This window comes from Sceloporus occidentalis, unplaced genomic scaffold, assembly GCF_023333645.1.
Source record: "Sceloporus occidentalis isolate IW3139 unplaced genomic scaffold, rSceOcc1.0.p SCAF_3, whole genome shotgun sequence".
NCBI classification, from domain to species: Eukaryota; Metazoa; Chordata; class Lepidosauria; order Squamata; family Phrynosomatidae; genus Sceloporus; species Sceloporus occidentalis.
Genome location: NW_028316983.1, coordinates 90,336,160 through 90,358,666, shown reverse-complemented (window position 1 = coordinate 90,358,666; position 22,507 = coordinate 90,336,160). Strand labels below are relative to the sequence as shown.

At 39.7% G+C, this 22,507-nt stretch overlaps 1 protein-coding gene across 2 annotated transcripts in view; it reads right to left on the bottom strand.

Moving 5' to 3' along the window:
* Positions 1-2,531: 2,531 nt before the first annotated feature.
* Positions 2,532-22,507, bottom strand: part of SRSF11 (serine and arginine rich splicing factor 11) — a 30,810-nt gene continuing 10,834 nt past the window's right edge. The window contains exons 4-12 of one of the 2 annotated variants that reach the window (XM_089515433.1): positions 20,431-20,523; positions 19,064-19,113; positions 13,924-14,051; positions 12,067-12,148; positions 8,325-8,456; positions 7,925-8,014; positions 4,939-5,034; positions 3,768-3,906; positions 2,532-3,650 (exon numbers count right to left, since the gene is read on the bottom strand). In XM_089515433.1, the coding sequence (XP_089371559.1) occupies positions 3,459-3,650; positions 3,768-3,906; positions 4,939-5,034; positions 7,925-8,014; positions 8,325-8,456; positions 12,067-12,148; positions 13,924-14,051; positions 19,064-19,113; positions 20,431-20,523 (1,002 nt within the window). In that variant the 3' untranslated portion in view covers positions 2,532-3,458. The remainder of the gene's footprint in view (positions 3,651-3,767; positions 3,907-4,938; positions 5,035-7,924; positions 8,015-8,324; positions 8,457-12,066; positions 12,149-13,923; positions 14,052-19,063; positions 19,114-20,430; positions 20,524-22,507) is intronic. The other variant, XM_089515434.1, reaches the window with a different exon arrangement.

Genomic DNA, 22,507 nt, shown 5'->3' with positions numbered 1-22,507 from the left:
CTCGCTCTCAGTCCCTCGAGCCTTTTCGGGAGGGAGGGGTTTGATGACTCATCGGGCCAATCGCGAGCCAGGGAGACTAAGCCGGCGTCGCCGATTCGACCATGTCACAAACCCCTCTGTCCAATCAAATCGAGGCAGGGATGGGAGGGGCGGGAGGACGGCGAGAGAGGAGGGTCTCTTTAGCGCCACCTGGAGGAAGCTTGAGTTACAGGTTGATCTGAGGGAGATTTCCTTCTGACTTCTCTCTTTTTATAGTGCTACTGTTCCACATTCACGGCCTCCTGTTGCATTCTGGGATTTGGAGTTTAGGGAAAGGGCATTTAGAATGCTCAGCCAGGGAGCTCTTAGGCCTCACTGAACTACAAGCCTCAGAATGCAACAGGAGGAGGCAGCCAGAAAAGTTAGTGGTATAATAAGAGCCCCTAGTCAGAAGGAAATCTCCCTCAGATCAACTTGTAACTCAAGCTTCCTCCAGGTGGCGCTAAACACAGCGGGATATTGTGAATATGAGGAAACCCTGACAGACATATTATTGGTGTTAAAAGAAAACAAGAACACAGTAGAGCCAATAGGATATTTCAAATCACCATATCTGAATTGGGATAATATCATAGGGTTAAGAAGCTACAGTTGCCCCTCCATATCTCTACTTCCCTCCGCTTTCCCCAGCATCACTGTCTTTTGTAGTGAGTCGTGCCTTCTCATTATGTGGCCTAAGTATGATAGCCTCAGTTTAGACATAATTTCTTCCTATTTTTCTTCACTATCCAGCTCTTACAACTGTACATGGTAATAGATGGTAATATAATGGCTTGAACGATTCTAACTTTAGTGTTCAACTGTATATCTTTAGATGTATTTTGTCTAGTACTTTCGCAGCTGCCCTTTCTATTCCTAATCCTCTTCTGATTTCTAAACTGCAGTCTCCATTCTGATCAATGTTTGCTCGAAGGTATGGGAAATCTTTTAATTCTTCCGATTTCCTCATTATCTAGGTTGAATTTATGTAAATTCTTTCCATCCCCTAAACCATCACCAATTTATCCCTTTTAGCTGAGGTCCATTAGGGTGAAGTGTTGGCAGAAGACAACTACACAAGGTTGTTCTCCATGCACCAGGCAAAATGGATTGGGCACAGAGACTAACTCTCCCTCTTAAGGTGGAAGATTAATTGGGTTGAAGCCCTGCCTTGGTGTGAATGGGAAGAGCAAAACCTTGTCCCCACAGTACAGGGAAAATGTTGATATTCCTAGTCAACATGCACAAAACATCCTGAGCCATTTTTCAAAACATCTGAACATAGTCTGCTGATTAGTCCTAGAGCATTAGAATAAGATAAAAAGAACAAGTGTGACCTAAATTAATTGGAAACGGTATTTTATCCATATTGCTCAGTTTGTATCAATGGTCTAGCTATTGCTCAACTGTAGCCACTGTGTGTGCCTGTAAGAATAATATAAAGTTTAATTTCTTGTTTGGGCTTCCAGGCCAGAGTCCTACCTGGCACTGTGCCATTAAATAAATGGCTGAGTTCCATCTATTACAAGACTCCAATCCTGAACCTTAAGGGGTTAAAAAAACACTTTCAATAACTTTACATTCCTTTTGTTGGAAAGAAAAGCTAGGAGACATTATTTATATACTTCACTATATTGATAAAATACCTCACCATTTAAGAAGTTACATATCAATAAATTCTAAAAAGTTGTTTCAAATAGCATACTGTCACTGGAAGAACACCTGTGGAAAATATTTATATACTACTGCAGTTAACTTTCCCAAATTCAAACAAGCTAAAAATGTACTAAATTGTAGAAATAACTGCATAACCAATTTTCACTGGTTACTGAAATCAATTTTGAGAACATTTTGTTTAAATAAAGACTGATATTTTTGGTTATTACTATAGCCTTCTCCCACTCTTCTATAAATGTTCCAGTGATAACACCATTAGATACATTGGGTATTTTGTCCTGAATCATATTGGTTAGTTCAATTAGAGTAGACATACTGAATAGTGAAACAGGTAAGTAAGTTTCCCTGATTTAATGGGTCTACTTAAATTGAGACAAACAATAGGATTCATAAAGACCATCATCTGATTTATAAAGCCTGTTACCTTTTAAGGGGATCTACAATTAACTATGTGTTTGTTCACTCATTACCAAAATAAAAAGAAAAATAACTAGAAGAAGCAGTTAAATATCAATTACTAGATTTCTGCTGTTTCTTAAGACTGTGATCCTAAATGAAAATATTAGTGGGGGGGGGGGGGGGAATCAACAAACTTTGTACAAGTCAAGAGCATAAATAGGTACAGGTATACTTTAGTACAAATGAAAATGTATATTTAAGGGTTTTATTATCAAAGTCTTGTAAAACAATTTCAGAAACTGTACATCAACATGGCACAGACTGTAGCCTACTCTTGTTTTTACCTGCACAAAAGTATATGCTTCAAAAACTTTCAGAACTAAAAGAACAGGTTGCCCAACTACTTTGCATAACATAAAATCACTGTGTGCAAAAGGTTACTACTTCAGTGACTGGAACACAAATTTATTAGTTTATACAACTTGAGATCAATTACATTATCAAGTAGACTTGTTTTAAAATCATCATGAAGTTTAATTTTTAAAATGCACTACCTTTTTTGCAGGGTTTTTATACTCACAGAGAAAATGAAATAAAGGCAAATTCTACCAAAAAGATACAAGGTTAACTTTTGCTCATCTTGCAAAATACAGAGGATTTTCATAAGCATCAAGAAATCCAAGTTGCCAAAAAATAAAAATAAAATCAAGCACACCACCTGAGAAAGATTTAGACTCAAAAGTTTTCCTTACATTGGGCATCAAAAAAGGCTAGTGCATTTCAACCTTGTCAGAGCCAAACAAATCCACAATGAAAAGATTCAGCCACAAGGCCAAAAGGATTATCTATCTCTATCAGAACATTTGTCTCCAGATGAAGCTAATGTTAGTTTGTCTATATTTAAGACCCTTAGTAGATCCACTTTGTTGTAGGAGATGAGGATGTTCTTGCCACAGTTAACATGCAGCCAGTGCATTCCCTATTTTGCTCTATTATCGTAAATGAATAAAACTCTATAAACACTATTGTAGGTGAGCTGGTTTACTAAAAAGATCATACAACACAAACAGTCCATGCCTGCCAAAGATGCATGCAGCTTTTTGCTCAAAATGGAAAAAGCAGCACCAAGCGAGTAAGAACTGCTGGGCTACTCAATTCAATTTGGCCAATACCGAGAATGGAAACCCAGATATTACTTTCTCTAAAATTCTGATGTAAGTATTTAATATTAGGAGCTTTACAACCAATTATAGTTACAGTTGTATACATCTAGCATAAAAGGTTAAACAAGTACAGCATAAAGAAATCACACAGGAATGACACTGATGCATGTTGTCAACTGTTTTCATTGCAAAGGCAATTATTTAGTCGCTCATATCCATATCCTCTTCATGATGATCATCCCCATTGACTTTGGATTCCCTTGTATCACCACTCCCTTTTTCAGCAGGTGAATCTTTAAGCTTTGGGGAATTGGCATCTGCTGCCTTTTCTTCCTTCTTTTCTTTTTCACTATCATAGCCTTGTTCTTCTTCATCATAATCTCTTGTGACCTGCTTTGCCGAGATAAAACACATAGCAAAATATGTAAGACGTGTTTCAAAGTATTTGGGAAACAGAATTTAGCAGGGTAACAGACAGGCACAGAGGAAAAAACAAAATTTTAAACATACTTTGACATCCTTGTCACTCTCTGACTTTCTCTCCCGATCCTTCTCTTTGTCTTTACTCTTTTTCTTCTTGCTTGTTGACCTTTCTCGTTCGTCCCTACTCCTCTCTTTGTCTTTATCTTTTTTCTTCTCTTTTTTGTGTCTGAAATGAAAAGATATTTCAAAATATTGAGAAAATATTTAATCGAAATAATAATCAAATGTTTGCATTCTACTCCTTGCATCATACACATCAAATCATCTTTTGAAAGTTGGCAGTCAAATTCAAACACCAAGTATGGTTATAGGGAAAACTGCACCAAGGCTTATTTAGATGAAATGGATTGAGTTGTGAGAAATGCAAAGATATTTTTACAAGACTAATTCTGGTAATGTCTCTTCTTAGCTTACTAAAATTTAAGCAAAGAATAACATTACTAAAAATATTTAAGTATATAAAAGATGGTTTTGTTAAAACCATCCACATACTATCCATGCTCCTGCCTGTTAAAATCTATGTAACATATGCACAAACACCAACTGCATGAGACACAAGCACTAAATTGTTGTTGTTGTTGTTGAGAATTTAACAGCCATTTCACCCTAAGCTAATAGTTTCCCCAAATACTGGACTGAACAGATATTTTTGTTTAACTATAAAGCAGTACAACAGGGACATCAAAGAAACTGATGTAAGGCAACCATTTGACCACAAAATTGCTTATATAATCACTTTCGACCAAAACTTGCAATAAAGAACATGTAACATAATAAAAAGCTGTAATTCTTCTAACATGTTTCAGTCCCATCCATTATTTGCTTGAATAATGCCACGATAACATGGTTCAGTAATTTGAGCAATGGACTGTGACTCTGGAGACCAGGGTTCAAATCCTGGCTCATCTGTATAAACCCACTGGGTGACCTTGGGCAAGTCACACTCTCTCAGTCTCAGAGGAGGGCAATGGCAAATCCCTCTGAAGAAACCTGCCAATAAAATCTCATGATAGCTTTGCCTTAGGGTCACCATAAGTTGGAAACAACTGGAAGGCACACAACAACAAACCTTAAGTACACTTATTAACAAAAAGGTGTCTACTGCAAGGAACTACCTAAAAGAACAATCACAGAGAGGGAGATTGCTAAGTTCTTCCTACACCTTTCTGATCTCTGTGGGTTTATTACATGTACAAACCTTTTAGGTGAAGGAGATCTAGACATCTTTCTCTTAGGAGATCTGGGCTTTTTAGGAGACCTGGAGCCACTCCTGCTTCTTCTGCGACGCCTTTCTCTGTAGTAATCAGAAATAAAAAGTCAAAGACCCTCCAAATCAAAACATACCACTGAACCAGATGGTGGAGGTGTGCTGTGCATCAACCTAACATCTACTGAATGAGTTCCATTTGCTGAGGCAACAGAATGTGAACAGGATGTTGGATTTATCTGTCCTTGTGCTCTTGATTATTTGTGCATCCTGACAGACTGCAGCCAATAGATGTGGCCTGGGGACTTAGATTCAGAAAGTAATCAACATTTTCCTGAGGACTGACCACCTTAACAATCTCTTTAAAAGACATTGGTTCATCTTCTCCTGAAGAAGCTGGGGTTGGATCAGAAGAGGTTTTTTGTGGATGTTCTCCCATTGGGTCAACTTGCTGGTCAGCTTCAGGCATTTCTAGATGATATTACAGTGAGACCTTGTTATCCACTGGGGTTTGGTTCCAGAATCCCCCGTGGATAACAAAATCTGTGGATGCTCAAGTCCCATTAAATATAATGGCAGAGCAAAATGGTGTCCCTTATATAAAATGAAAAAATCAAGGTTTGCTTTTTGGAATTTATATTTTTTTGGAATATTTTCAAGTTGTGGATGCTTGAACCTGTGGATAAAAAATCTATGGATAAGGAGGGTCGGCTGTACTTAGAGCCATTTCAATCAAGGGGTTGGCCCTGTTGAATGAGCTTTGTTGGGAGAATCAAGAGAAACAAGCTGCAGTTCTTCCAGGAATTCTCACTTTTGTTCAATACAATCGACTATAGTTTCCAGCCCAGAAGGTTGTTTCAACTAGGACCCTGACACCCTTTTACAGTGGTAACATTCTTATCCTGATGGTCTATCGAAGTGGTGGTGCTGCAAAACTATAGTTCTGCCTCATGGGGACCTTACTTTGGCATTCTCAGAGTTATAGTTTGTTCTCATTGCTTTTATATATGAAATTGCTAGGAGTGGCTATCTGGAGGCTGGCGGTGAACTGGTACCTTTTCATCTACACTGTAGTAATGTACGAGGAGGTGCTGAAATGTTCTCAGGCTAACCCACTCCCTAAAATCTGAGTGTAATTTTGTCACTGTAGCTTGAAAAACTGTTATTTTGTATGGTAAACTGCCAATTCTTGCTCTAATTTCTGAATTTTCCAGATCACTGATAGCATGGAGATTTTGAGACTGAAGATGAAGCAACTCCTAAAAACGTTGAGCATGTTCATGACATGATTATGGCAGATCAGCAAATCTCAGCTAAAACAATGACTGAGACATTAGAGATATTCTAGGAACACACTGCAAATTCTATCAGCCAAGTAGGTGCTGAAATGTTTAAATGGTGACCAGAAAAAAAATTGACTGGATACCTTCAAGTTGATTTTGTAACATTCTGAGTGATCTAGTGATAATTTTTTGGAATGACTTGTCACGGTTGGTGAAACATGGTTATATCACTATGGGGATAAACAGACTGGCAAAATGCAGTGACACATGTCCCCAAGATGCTGGCAAAACACCATGAGGCTGCCCACTGCCCACAATTTTTGGGTGCTCCAGCAATATGATGTTTAGATGCCGCATGCCACCAGAGCACTGAAAAACCGCCGCCATGGCAGCAAAGGCACCTTTTTCCAGGAGCAAAATGGAGCAGCTCTTTGCCATTTCTTTTTGTGCCAGGAAAATGTTGGGTTGGGGTGTGGTGTGCGGCTATGTGGCGGCCCCAATCTGGTGTTTTTGGGCCGCCTGTTTTGGCCCTATGATCCAAAGACCAAACAGTCCTTGCAGTGGCAACACTTAGGCTCTCCATGGCTGAAGAAATTCAAAACTTAAAAGGTCAGCAGGAAAGATCATGGCCAGTTTTTTGGGATAAGGAAAATATTTTGATGACTATTTCAGAAGAGCCAAACAGTTAATGCAGAATAAAACTCTTAACTTGCTGTGCCGATTAAAGGAGGCATTGAGGAAAAACAGTGAGGGAAGCTCTGGAAAGATATTCTCCTTTTGCAGGACAATATACCTGCTCACAGGGCTGGCAAGATGATGGATGATTTGAAGACCTTGGGGTCTGAGGGCATACCCCATCCACCCTACTCACCATATTTTACTGAATCTCATTATTTCTAGTTTTGAAAACCTTAAAAAATGTTTGGAAGGAAGGAAATTTTTTTTAATGATTCAGAGGTGATAGGAGAAGCAGAGCAGTATTTTATGACCAGGCATCAGAATGTTTTTGGAAAGGTTTAAAAAAAAAGAAAAAGAAAAAAGAAATGGTGTGTCAACTGTGTCTTTGGGGTGAATATATGGAATAGCACATAAGTTTCATGGTTTTAGGCCCCTCCTTTCTTGGTTGGGCCAAGAACTTTTCAGCACACCCTCGTATTATATCTGAGCATGGTCCAGCTAAGTCCATGGCTGCACACTGGAACTGGTTATTTCAAACAGTACTCACTTAACTGTCAGTTTCTAAGCCCAATTCAAAGTGTTAGTATTGATTTTCAAAGTCCTAAGTAGGTTTGACTTGCAGGGCATCCTCATTATATACATTTATCTACCAGGCTGGACTTTTCTCTTTTGACATTTACATTTAACTTGCTGCTTTTATCACCCTTCTTAATGGCTGTTGAATATCTTAGTATTTTAATCAACTATGTTACTGTTTTGGTAGGTGTATTATTATCATGGATTTTCAGGACTGTAAGCCACCTTAACGGCATATGTCTGTTAGATAGAACGTGAGTCAAACAAATAAATAAGTGCAGTTATTTTGTTTAACATGTTTTTATAACCTGAAGCAGTATCACTCACAAAAGAGCTTTTCTGTAAGACACAATTCTCATTCAAACAGTTGAAAGACTTCCCACAATGGTTTTAAAACTATGTTTCAAAAGGGAAATACAAAGTAACAGAAGCTAAGATACCTGCTTGTGCTTCTGGATCGTCTGGCTGTGCTGTAACTCTTTGGTGGAGTTTTAGACCGCTTCTTCTCTTTTTCTTCTTTCTTTTTATCTCTAAAAATATCCCAAGATTGCTAAGTACAAGTAATTAAGCTCTATTTACTTTATTCCAAAATAATAAACTGTTATAAAATTCTTGAAAAGGAAGCATTTTTATAGCCCCATCTCTCCCACTATTCCATCTGCTCCAGAAAGTTAGTGGGATGGTAATGTAGGGACTACAGAGTGGAAGGAAATTGGTGTAAACTGCATTCACCCCCATTTCAACTCCAATGGATCTAAGTTCTGACATCCTTTCAGCTAGGATAGGCAAAATGCTCCAGTCCGAAATATGTTTTAGGACTTCACAGTCTGCTGAGTGTACCTGGATTTGGATGTGCTCCTAGACCTTCTAGTGCGCTCTCTGGAATGAGACCTCCTCCGTCGAGGACTTTTAGACCGCCTCCTGCTTCTTGACTTTGAGTGAGATCGTCTTCTTGATCGGCTTCTTGATCTTCTGTTGAACAAAAACATTCACTATCAAAATAATGTAGTCGGCCCTCCATATCCACAGATCCTGCATCCATGGCTTGAAAATACTCATAGGGACACCATTTTACTACCCCATTGTATATAATGAGACGTGCATCCATGGATTTTGGTATCCATGGGGGATGCTGGAACCAAACCTCAACAGATATCAAGGCACCACTCTATCTATGAATCTGACCACAACAGATCATGAACTACCAAAGCAATAAAGTTTAGCAAGGAGGAAAAATATGGACTAGAGCCAAATAAATAACTGACAGATGTACCAGAAAAATAAACACATGAAGGACAATTTTTCCTATGACAATAGTTCATTATCATAGCAATCTTGGCACATAAAGGATTTTTAAAAAAAGAAATCCGATATTCTTGTTCTTGTGGATTATGAAGATAAATCTGAGCAAATATTATGAGATGGCGTCATATCTGTGGTGTTCCAAAGTGTGCTCCTAAATGGCAATGTATTTGTTGGAATCAATTATCTTTTCTTGAAATTTATCAGAACGCTGTGGTGCTCCTAAGTATAGCAATAGCAATAGCAATTACATTTCCATATTGCTTATCAGTGCACTTAAGCACTCCCTAAGCGGTTTACAGAGTGTAAGCTAATTGCTTCCAACAAGTTGGGTACTCATTTTAGCGACCTTGGGAGGATACAAGCCTGAGTCGAGCTTGAGCCCTTGGCTGATACTGAACTTGCAACCTTGCAGTTTGTGAGTGAGTGGCTGCAGTACAGGCATTTAACCACTACACCACCAGGGCTCATACCAGTGTATGTACTGTCAATTTTAGATCAGAAGGGGTATTAGTACTCTCCAGTCTGTCATTGTCATAGAAACATGAAGATAAGCTTCCTTCATATCTATGGAAACCATCAGATCCTCTTTCCTCGAGTTGTCTTTTATTGTTTGAAGCATCTCCATTTTCAACCCCATGTATCTCACATAGACACTGAGATGTCTGAGACTCAATACCAGACTATTATTATTATTATTATTATTATTATTATTATTATTAACTTTTATTTATAAAGCGCTGTAAATTTACACAGCGCTGTACATACAATCTATAAGTCCCATTGCTTCTGGGTACAGTAAAGAAGAGTCCTCTATGGCCCTTATGTCTAACAGATGTAGAATCTCTGCTAACACTATCCCCTCTTTGACAATATCTCTTACCACAAGAAAAATAACTGCTTTCTGATTTTCTGTTGAATGAGATTTTGTAGCCAGTTGTTACCAATTGGTTTATCCATTGATCTATTATAGAATCATAGAGTTGGAAGACACCACAAGGGCCACTGAGTCCAACCTCCTGCAATGCACGAACTCACAATGAAAGCAGATGGCCATCCAGACTCTGTTTAAAGGCCTCCAAAGAAGGCAACTCAACCACTCTCCAAGACAGGGTTCCACTGTCAAACAGCTCTTACTATCAGGAAGTTTCTTCTAATGTTTAGGTGGAATCTCTTTTCCTCTAGCTTGCATCCATTGTTCCAGGTCCTATTCTCTGGAGCTGCAGAAAACATGCTTGCTCCATCCTCAATATGACACCCCTTCAAATACTTAAACACGGCTATCATAACCATCTCTTCTCCAGGCTAAACATACCCAGGTCCCTAAGTCTCTCCTCATAAAGCATGGTTTCCAGACCCTTCACCATTTTAGTTGTCCTCCTCTGAACATGCTTTAGCTTGTCAATATCCTTTTTGAACTGTGGTGCCCAGAACTGGACACAGTATTTCAGGTGAGGCCTGACCAAAGCAGAATAGAGTGGCATGATTACTCCTTTTGATCTAGATCTAGACACTGTACTTCTATTGATGCAGCCTAGAATTGTACTGGCCTTTTTGAGCTGCTGCATCACACTGCTGACTCTTGTTCCATTTGTGGTCTGCGAAGACACCTAGATCCCTTTCCAACCAGAAATGTCTGAAAAGCAGTAATTCCCCCCCACCCACCCCCCACACACAGGTGGAGTCCTTACCTGTATTGTGTTCTACCTTATTTTGAGGAAGACCCACCTCCTTTCCCCTGATTCTATCTGAATGGGAAACTTTGCTTTCTGTAAGTTGTCCTTGGTCTCTACCATGGCTGTCTACATTCCCTATAATCTATCTGCCTATCCATTCCTCTTCCCTCATGAAAGGAACTGTAACTAGGAAATCCTCCTCTGTAATATCTCCTATCCAAGCTTTTATTTTGTAATGTTGTCATAACCTGCTTCTTATTATTATTTTCCACTAGTACCCTGTCTAAAGTCTCTTAACCAAATTGCAGTCCTAGGGTACAAATGCTAAATTATTCCTAGATTTCTGGCCCATCTCTCCATGAAATAATCACAATGATAATCTCTCTCTCTCTGTGTATGCCTTTAAGTAGTTTCCAACTATCGTCAAACCGTGTTCCCTCTTTACAATTATCCACTTGTTGAAATTCATTACATTTATAATTAATTAAATTAAATACATTCATTTCATTTTGATTTAATTTCACCTAAATTTGATTTGGACAATTTTTTTGTTTAAATTCCTTTGCTCTTCCTTTTTTGATTGGGAACACCACTGATGATCTGTTGATTTACTTTCTTGCTCCCTGTATTTCCCCACATTATAAACAGGCAGTATCCTCATTACTGTTTGTGGATGGCTGTCTCTGATCTATATCTACTTGTCTCCCACTCACATGAGGCATTGTTGAAAACACTATTTGCAAACAGGACATAAACTTTGGTGTCATGTGCTTCACTGGCGAATACATAGTGCCTTGCTGTTAAAAATTTCTCAATTTCCACCTTGTTGCAGCAAGCCTCAATAGATGCTGCTGCATCTGTTGCAAAGCTTAAATTTACTAGGTTATTTCCCCCTTTCACCTTGCTGTAATCAGCCCCAGCAGATGGTGCTGCCAAAGCCATGCTTACCCTTACTGCAGAGCTATGTCCTAATCTGGCTGTTCCCCTTGTTTTGATCTCCGAGTATTCAAAAGGTGGTTGGAACCAATCCTGAGAGATTCCAATGCTAGCACAGCATTTTTCTCTGGTCTACTCAAGCAAACATAATCCAATTTTAAGCCATCCTCTGTCTTTTTCCTCTTTTCCCCTTAAACAAAGCACTTGCTGACTCCTCAAGGTTCAAGCCACGCTTCTGTCTAATCTCTTTTCCATTTTTATATTGTACCTATTTTTTTTAATTTCTTCTGCTCTGCAGTGATCATCTGGGTGGCTCTAGTTTTCTGCTTTTCCTTTTCTCCATTCACTTCTGGTCTCAACGACACTGGGTGTTCCTTGCTCTTTGTTCCCATTACTTTTATCTTTCCTTCAATATGTTTTACCTTCTTCTCTTCCTTCTGTCTTCTCTCCACCTTTGTTTCTTAACTGTTCTAATTTACCAGAAAAGGGCTAACCCATGTCAGGTTGGTGTGGCAGGAAAAAATAAACTGAAGAAGAAGAAGGGGGGAGGCAGTCTTAATAGTAGTAACGAAAAAGAATGTTGCCACAAGGGAATAAACTCAACTGTTGTGAATTGTTCCTCTGTGTCATCCTGAGAATGTCAGTGATCCCAGAGTATAAAGTTTTACCTGTGTCTAGAAGATGATGGTGTTCTCCTCCTCCTTGAACGTGATCTGGATCTTGAATGCCGTCTCTTATCATCCTTTTTATCTAAAATTAAACGATTAAGAATGTTTTGTTGGTTATAAAAAGGTTAGCCAAGATCTACCCTTCTAAGCTTTGTTAGTGTAAAACTAAAACAGGATGGGTTTCTTATCTAAAAGCAGGGCTTTAGTGGTGGTGGAGGTGGAGAATGCCTATTTTTTGTTAATCTCATGTAGTGGAATAAAAAAAAACTGCAGTGAGAATCCTGCATTTTTTTCTAACCCCTGTCACAATTCCAATGTATTGCAGAATATACAAATAGTACACCATACCCAAAAGAATGTTTTTGCATGGGCAGAACAGCATGTTCAACTCAAATAGCCACAGCCAAAACCCAGAGAACACAAGGAGGAAGAAAAGCAAATTAAAATGACATTGTAACCTGGTTTGTTTCCAGACTCACCTTGGTCTCATGAAGGGAGAAATGCTAATTTTCCCTCCCAAGGAACCATTATATTGACAGCCAGGGTACATAACCTCTATTTTGTTGGTTTGCTTAAAAATGGCAGTGCCCATTAATGTTTGTCCTAATACCTTATACTGGTTGACACAAAAAAATTCCCCAATGGCAAAAAGTTGGTAATTTTGTTGAAATTCTTTGAGGCATACTATCTTTGATCCTGGAGATAGTATACAGACACCAGACCTAGTAGGAATTGAAATGTGGAACAGCACATACTGTGATAGCACCAGGTGGATGTTATCACTCTTGAATTTCCTACTATTAACATTTGTTGTATGACTTTACTATCATGAAAAAAAGTCTCTCCATCCACCTTTCCACACCATGCACTTCTATATACTGCTATCACAGCCCTTTCTTTTTTTTTCTAAATAAAAAAGCCCCAAACTGTGCAATCGTTCCTCATAGCAATGTAGCTCAAATCCAATGATTCAAGATGCTCATTTCTTCACCTTTTCCAGATCTACAATATTATTTTTAAGGTGCAGAAAACAGAACTGTATACGTTAGTCCAATTGCATCACTACATAGTCATGTTATTCATTCACTTCCTAAAAAATGGTGATACTCTGCACAATAAAATATGTTAAATTACAACTGGAGTACTACTTATAATGCTATTTCATTCTTTTAAAACCTAATATCTATTTGTCACATTTATATTTTTGCACAATTCCCTGTCTTTACCTATAAAGGGAATATCTTAAAAATATTCTTATCTACAATTTTTCATGACTAATAATGATGGCAACATAGAAATCTCCTTGGTTCTCTCCAGTTCTGTGCAGTGCTTATCTATTTCTACCACCTTGGCCTAGCCCCAGTCTAAGACAAGCCATCCAATAAATAACAGATAGATGAAACAGTTTCCTAAGATGGAAGCTGAAATACCTGTGCATGTTAAGAGTGTAAATATTCATATATGGGGGGGGGGGGGACCTTGTTAAATTGGGGCTTCATATACATATAAATTGTTTTCTCAAACATCCCCTCTGCCACGTCCCATGTTGTTTCAAACAGTCTGCAAACACTCTGAAACAGCTTTTAAGAAGCACAAATGAAGGAGGGATCTGCAAAGATTGCCACCAAATTGTCTGTAAATATTACACAATACTCTACTCATAGGGAACTGGAGACATTATATTAGCTGTCCCCCCCACCCAAAAATTATCCTTAACGTTATTGTTTCCCCCTTTTACACAGCTGCTGTACACATTTTGATTGAGCTATTCTTACCTGGTAGTGAGAAGCACGCTGTCTGATACAACTGATTTTTGTAAAGCACGATGATTTAAGGAGTACTTTAGATCTGATTTACCTGGTTCTATAGCAGCAGAGATCAAAGACTGTGCTTCTCGTACTCGTTTCATGGCTTCTTCTATTTCTTTACTGGAGGTATCTGTTTTCAGACTTGGTGAAACGAGGCCTGCAGTTACATGGTTCAGCCTGGGAAAAAAATAGTTAACAGCTGGTTATTGCACTATCCCAAGCAAGAACATCATCACTCTGTGAAATGCCTGCTTCAAAATTATACATGGCAGACTGAAAGCAACATTTTAACTTTTGAAATTGTGGTTTATATCTCTTAGCTTTACTCCTCCCGCCCTGCCTTTACTCTCCTTTCCATTCCTTCCCTTTCATGTATACGTATAACGCTGTATCCATGTGGTCAGGGATTTTTCCCTTCTCTATACTGTATAGTACTTGGAAAATTTTATTGGAATAATAATAATAATAATAATAATAATAATAATATCAGTTAATGAAGAGGGTCTCTTGAACAGACATCATTGCAGTTACTTGAAAGAAAAAAGAAATAGTATGGCTTATTTCACTACATCATCTCTATCAAACACACCTCCGACAGATATTTACATGCTATCAAAAGCCCAAGGAAACTATTGTGGATTTCAGGAAGTGGAGGCAGGGTGTACTTGGACTACAACAAAGAACCTCCTCACCTCATTAGTTTCAAGACACAGTACCAGTGCTGCATAAAGGAGACTGCCCACTGTGCCAGTCTCACTTTACCCAAAGAGAGTATGACTATGGGATCAAGACAGGTTTGGCTGCCTTGGTGGAACACCTGTGCTGGAACTGCATAGTGATCATGTGCTTCCTGTGTCAGACCTCTCAGCCGCTTTCAGTGCCACCAACCATATCATCAGTACCATCAACAACTATATCCTTCCACAGTGCTGCTCTGGGATGGGACTTGGAAGCTCTATTTTACAATGGTTCTGATCCTTCTTGGGGACAAACTCAGAAGATTGTGCTAAGGGATGCCTGTTAAGACACCATGGTTATTGGCTTATGGGATCCCTCTGAGCCATTTTGTCTGGATGCTCTTTAATGTGTGTAGGAATCCCCTTGGACAGGTCATCTGGAGTTTGGTGACATACCTCTCTCTCATCTCCATCAGATGCCAAAGAAGCTGTTTTGATATTGAACCAGTGTCTGCTGTCAGTAATAGACTAGATGAGAATTAATAAATTGAAGCTTAATCCAAACAAGACAGATGTGTTCCTGATCAAAGAGCAGATCAGAAAGAAGACAAGGATTCAAACTGTACTGAAAGGAATACACTGCCCCTTAATTCTCAGGCTTGTGGCTTGAATGTATTCTTGGACTCAACCCTGTGCCTTGACACACAAGTTTCAAGGGTGGCTAGGAAGGCATTTGTACAGTTAAGACTAGTGTGCCAGCTGCACCCATTTCCAGAGAAGGCAAATGTATCCTACTCTACATGGGACTACCTTTGGAAACTTCAGTGGGTTCAAAATTCTGTCTGGCATCAGTTACAGGGAACATGTAACTTGCTGAAAGAGCTGTACTTGCTACCGATTTGTTTCTAGGCACAATTCAAAGTGCTGGTTATGACTGATAAAGCCCTATACAGCTTAAGTCCAGAATATAAAAACGTTTCTCCCCTTATGAACCAGCCCATGTCTTAAAATCCTCAGTGTTCCCTTGGGCCTGCCATCATTGCAGACCTGTCTAGTGAGGACACTGGACAGCACCATTCTCAGTGGCTGCTCCCAGCCTGTTACTCTGTATTTTGTTGTGGCACCAAAGCTCTCTAAATGTCTCACGAAACTACAATTTCTAGAATCCCATAGTTTTGAGCCATGACAGTTAAAGTGATGTCAAACTTCATTATTTGTGCAGTGTAGATACAGCCAAGGAGCAGGGATGCTGAATCTTTGTTGAGACTAGCTGAAACTTGCAGGGACCTCCATTACAGGAAAAAGTAGGTCCAGAGCTGTAGAGAAAAGTTTCTAATCCTGGTTGTAAATTATAACAATTTGACACATTAAAAGTCTGCTTAAATAAAAATGTGTTCAATGCACACTCAGTGACCATAGCCACTCTAGGGGATTTGATTCAAAATGAGAAATGTGCTGTCCTAGTACCAACTGAAAATCTATGCTTCTTCCTCCCATCTTACATTCTTTCTAAGAGTTTTCCAAAGAGTTAGAATCATAGAATCACAGAGCTGGAAGAAACCACAAGGGCCATCCAGTGCAACTCCCTGCCATGCAGGCACTCACAATCAAAGCACCCCTGACAGGATGGCCATCCAGCCTCTGTTTAAAAACCTCCAAAGAAGCAGACTCTACCACTCTCTGGGGGAGTGTGTTCTACTGTCAAACAGCTCTTACTGTCAGGAAGTTCTTCCTAATGTTGAAGTGGAATCTCTTTTCTTGTTGCTTGCATCCACTGCACCGTGTCCTAGTCTCTGGAGCAGCAGAAAACAAGTGTGTTCCATCCTCAATATGACACTCCTACAAATACTTAATCAGGGTCATCATATCACTTCTTAAACTTCTTGTCTCCATGCTAGCTCCCTTTCTCTTAGTTTTTCAGACCACGGCATGACCCCCAGTATTTCCCTAAATTTACTGAAATCAGCTTTCCTAAAATCTGTCTGACAATGTCTGGCTTCACCTTTCTATTGTATAACAAACTCCAGGAGAACATGATCATTCCCACCTAAGGATCCCACCACTTGCACCCCATTAACCAGGCCATCCCTGTTGGTTAGGATCAGATCTAAAATGGCTGATCCCCTTGTTGCCTCTTTCACCTTATGGATACTGAAACTGTCTTCCAGGCAAGTGAGGAATCTGCTAGACCTTAAAGTTTTGGCTGAGTTTGACTTCCAACAAATATCAGCATAGTTGAAGTCACCCATCACTACTACATATCTCCTTTCTGAATGTGTGGTCATCTTCTAGAAAGGCATCATCCAATTCCTCCATCCGACTTGGGGTCTGTAGTAGATGCCCACAATAACATCCCTGTTGTTTCCCTCCCCTAGACCTCTCCTCCAGCCATGAGAGGGAAGGGGGACCCAGCACTCTCCTCCCACCTCCTGCCCAAACTCCAAAAAGGGTCAGCTGGAGGATGCCATGGCAGCCGAGGCTAGGACTTATAAGTCTCAGGGCTTGCCTCAGGAAGACCTCTCCTCCAGCTATGAGAGGGAAGGGGGAACCAGCGCCCTCCTCCCATCTCCTGCCCAAATTCCAACGAGGGCCAGCTGGAGGATGCTGAAGGAACTCGCCCCCCTCCCTAGAGTTCATTTTAATTATTTAATTGCAAGGAATGCTTATTGTTAGTTTTTCTTTTCACTTGCTTTGCTTTGTTAATTGCTATGTATTTTGCTATGTAATCTGCTGCTGTTGATTTGCTAATGTATTTTTGTTTTTGTTATTTACTGCTATTGTTAATTGTTATGTTATTGTTAAATATGCTGCTATGTTACATTTGTTTTTTATTTCATGTTTACTGTTATTGCTTTACTTTGTATTAACCCCTCTGTTGTAAGCGGCCCGGATTCCCAGTGATTGGGCGGCATACAAATAAATTATTATTATTATTAATTTTTATCCAGATGTTCTCCACCTGGCTTTCAGGACTGATCTTGGATCTCTTCACTGATGTAAATATCCCTGACATATAATGCTATTCCTCCTCCTTTCCTGTTTGGCCTATTTCTCTTTAAAATGTTATACTTGTCTATTATACCCCACATTCCAATCATAAGCCTCATCCCACTAGATTTCAGTGATGCTTATTATACCGTATTTGCCTTGTTGTGCTAGGAGTTCAAGTTCATCTTATTTCCCATGTTCTGTGCATTAGTGTAGAGACATCTAAGACCATGGGCCCTACTTCCCTAGCTGCCTGTGTAATGTTTTTCCCTCCCACTGTTTGGTCCTTGCATATTTGCGTTATTCCTTCCCCCATATAATTCAGTTTAAAGTCCTCTTGATCAGTCTTTTGAGACTACTGGCAGCCTCACTGTCATATCACAGATTTTTGCCTCAAGAAGGCAACACACTTCCTGAGACATCTTGTCAGGACCACAAACACTGATTATGTACCCCTCAGCAAGGGGTCCCCCACCACCACTACATGCCTTGGTTCTCTCCAGTTCTGTGCAGTGCTTATCTATTTCTACCAGCAGCTATTCCCTGTTGTGGTGCTCCCAAGGTCTCCTGCACCTTCCCTAACAACTGGCCCTGCTGATCTTCCTCACCATCCCTGATAAGGGAGAGAGTTTCAACTCGATTCTGTAGCTGCAAGCTCACAGAGCAATCCCTGGTTTTTCTACTTGTATGACACATTCCTCCAAATGTCTACCTCCTGTGTATGTGAAGTGACCTCCTCCCCAGAAACTTCCTCTGTGTGTTCCCCATCCAGGGCTGTCCATTCTGTTCTATTCAGGAAAACCTCTTGCTCACTAATATGCTGAAGTGTACACATCCAGGCCTCCAGCTGCTGGACCTTCTCTTCCAGCAGGGCTACCATCTTGCACATGGTGCAAGTGAAGTTACTCACACCTATAGGCAAGAAAACAAACATACCACAACTGCTGCAGGTGACTGTAGCAGCTTCCTCACTGTCCATATTCAGAAGTCTTAAGTTGTTTCAATAATGCACTGAGGACTCATATGCAAGCTCCAATAAATTTCCAGTGCCATCACTGCAATATTACCTCACTTTTTAAACATAATTTCATTTTATTTACCCAACAGGACCATACCCCCCAAGCTGCACTTCATCCCTGGAGTCACAGGGCACACTGCACAAATAAAATACTGCCTTTTGTGTGGTACCTTTCATGGCAAACACAAACCACATAAATGTGATGCAGAATCAATCTTTGTGACTGTGAAGGAAGTAGAGACTGCTGATCAGTGCTTGTTAGCATTCCTTTTGCTACAAGTGGAGAGGCGGGACAAGATCAAGGTGATACACTGCAGTGCAATATCAAGTTTTCACTACACTATTTTTGCTGGTAAAAACAAAACAATAGATCTGCGTGGCAACATTTCCAAAGACTGTCTGTGAGCAGTCTCACAGAACCCTTATTTCACTTGGCTACTGGCAAAAGAATACAGTACAGTCATAACCACCTTTGTTACGGTGCAAAAATGAAAATTCATACTTACTTTGGATCCACTGTGCTCATAAGCTTTAATAGCTGATCTGCTGCGAGAGACTATAAAGAAAATTGACAAGAAATTGTTTTACATATGAAAATTTGGGAAAGGAAAAGAAATTACATTGAAACCAACTCAAAATAAAAAAAACAAGAAGGTACCCTGCAAATTAAAGAAGCCACTGTGTAACAACTGTTTGCCAGCCACATGCAAGTTTGTCATCTGAAATTCTCTGAGATTATGGCATCATTCCAGGTAAAATGAAACACTGTCTTTTTTATTCTTAGTAAAGAAAGCACTTACTTATCAGCTGCCTTGATAGAGTGGTTCTAGCCTTTTTAAGGTTTGTTTCCAAAAGTTTAAACACATAACTAGCTAAATGAGATTAAACATGTTCTAACCTTGTAGCTGCTGTGGTTCAGTAAATTCCAAGATTTAGTTCTCATCAGCAGTCTTACACTGAGAGTTAATATGAGCATTTGGCCTTTAATTGTTACTATGGGCCCATATAGAACAGGCCAAAATAAAGCTGTTTCGAGTCACTTTGGAGGTATGCTTTTAAATGATACATGCATCCTAAGAGGCTGGAAGCCACGCCAAAGCCATGCTCCAGTCCTAAGGAGCATGTTTAGATTCATATTTTAGAATCTAAAGTATAAATTAAGTTTGAATTTGAGTTCAGTTTCTGATTTGTCAGCAAGATTCCCTGATAGACTGTAGAATTCATAGAGGATAAGTGATCACAATCTTGATGCTAATGAAGTTTTTTTTTAAAAAGGAGACTACTAAGCATGACCTTAGCTACTAGGAGAAGCTACAGTAGTTTTTATTCATAAATCATACAATCCATTATGCAATTACGTTCCACCCAATGTTCTGCCTAGATTAAGCTTCAATTTATTAGCTGTCATCTCATCCAATATTTATCTCTGCCACTTGTTCAACAAATCAACTACTTCACCAGAAAGAAGAAATACAGTGATGTACTTGCTATTGATGACACCACACCTTAAATTTCCAGATGACCTCACTCAGTGGTTTTAAGTACATGTTAAAAAGAACAGGGGATATACGGTAACAGAACTTTACAGAACTTTACTTTCTACAAAAGGCACTCGACAAGGTTATATATACATGCAATTATATCTGCTAGAAACAGGACAACCCCACTACTTTACATTAAGCCAGTTTCTCTGAAACAAAATACTAAAACATTTGCCCACTAAATCACTTTGAACTTCTTGATGTGTTTGTTATCTGACAATTGAGGCTTATTAATGCCTGGCTCGAAAGACTAAAATATTGCATAAAAGTTCACAACTAAAAACCTGCAAGAGACTAAACAATGTGTGTGCAAGGACACATGCTCAACACACCTGAGAGTTTAAATTTGCTCCAGGAAGACCAAGAGCGGCCAGAGCTGGATCAAGCGTTGGAGCTCCTAAAGCAGCCAAAGGGACAGCACCAATCTGTAGTAAAGAGAATCAGTTGAAATATAGGTAGCAATATTTTTTCAGAAGGCAAATAAGTATGCAGCTCATAGCATGTTTCTGCCTGACAAGGAAGATAAAATCAGTTGAAAATAGCATTCACCATCTCTACAGGCAGTAGCTTTTAACTCTTCTGATTAAATTAGACATACTGCTGTATGATTACCAACAGTGGCATAAATCAGAAAAAACACAAGAACCTTGCCTATACCATATACAATCACCCCTCAGTTTTCACAAGAGAATCGGTCTGGAAATCCGCTGATATTCAAGCCCTATTGGCTTGAATGGTGGTGCAGCCCCGCATACCCCATTCTAACTCCCCCCGTTTGCTCCTTGCAACTAAGTGAAGGTCGCAGATCTGAAGTCTGCACAAACGGAGGGATGACTACTGTTAATTTGAGTATATCATCATCTGACTGGCAGCAGCTCTCTGGGATCTGCATCATTTGCTAGTTGAAATCCATTTCAACTGACATTTCCCATGACTGAGCCTGGGACCTTCCACATACAAAGCAGGTCCTCTTCCAATAAACTTATGATTCTTCTCCAGTGACATGCCTTTTGCCAAATCAAACCATTAGACACTGCGACCTACTGTCTCTTCAGGTTCTCTGGCAAGGATATTCAAATCCCCTCCCACCTGATCCTTTAACTGGACTGACTGAGCAATCCTTGTGTTCAAAGCATACACTACCATGCAACTGTAACCTAATACTTATAATCTGCTAATTAAACCATCAGAGGAGGGAAGCGCAAGCAAAAAAGACATACAAATAATGCACAGTAGGGCAACCTACTTGTGGAAACCTTCCATATCTTTATACACTTAAAGATAATAATAAATCATGCAAACCTAGGAGCAGTAGGTAAATTATGCTGTGAGACATCTTGGCCAGAGCTCAAGAACTCAGAACTCTTATAGGCTGCCCAGCATCACTGCTTTCGTACAAAATCATAGAGTTGGAAGAGACCACAAGAGCCATTGAGTCCAACTCCCTGCCAAGCAAGAACACCAATCAAAGCACCTCAGACAGATGGTCACCCAGTCTCTGTTTAAAAACCTCCAAAGAAAGCAACTCCACCACACTCCCAGGTAGCATATTCTACTGTTGAACAGCTTTGGCCATCAGGATGTTCCTCCTGAGATTTAGATGGAATCTCTTTTCCTGTAGTCGGAATTCATGGCTCCTTGCCCTATTCTCTGGAGCTGTGCAAAACAAGCCTATTCTCTCTTCAATATGACATCCCTTCAAATATTTAAACATGACTATTATGTCCCCTCTTAACATTCTTTTCCTCAGGCTAAACATTCTCAGATCCCTAAGCTACTCATCATAGGGCATGGCGTCCAGACCTTTCACCATTAAGGTTCTCTGGACACACTCCATCTTATCAAGATCCTTCTTGAACTGAAGTGCCCAGAACTGGACACAGTATTCTAGGTGAGGCCCTACCAAAGCAGAATACATTGGTGCTATCACTTCCCCTGATCTAGACACTGTATTCCTGTTGATGCAACCAAGAATCGAGTTGGCTTTCTTGGCTGCTGAATCACACTGCCGATTCATGTTCAACTTGTAGTCTATTAAGATTCCTAGATCACTTTCACATGAACTAGCCAGGTGTCTCCCACCCTGTATCTGCGCATTTCATTTTTTTCTGCCTAGGTGTAGGATCCCCCTGTTGAAATTAATCTTGTTAGCTTAGCCCAGCCCTTCAACCTGTTAAAGTCATTTTAATCCTGTCCTCTGGGGAATTAGCAACCCTCCCAGTTTGATATCATCTGCAAATTTAATCAGCATGCTCTCTATTCCTTCATCCAAGTCATTTGATAAAGATGTTGAATAGAACAGGGCCCAGTACAGATCCCTGTGGCACTCCACTAGTCATGTCTCTCCAGGATGATGATAAGCCCTTGGTGAACACCCTTTGGGTTCGGTCAGTCAGCCAATTACAAATC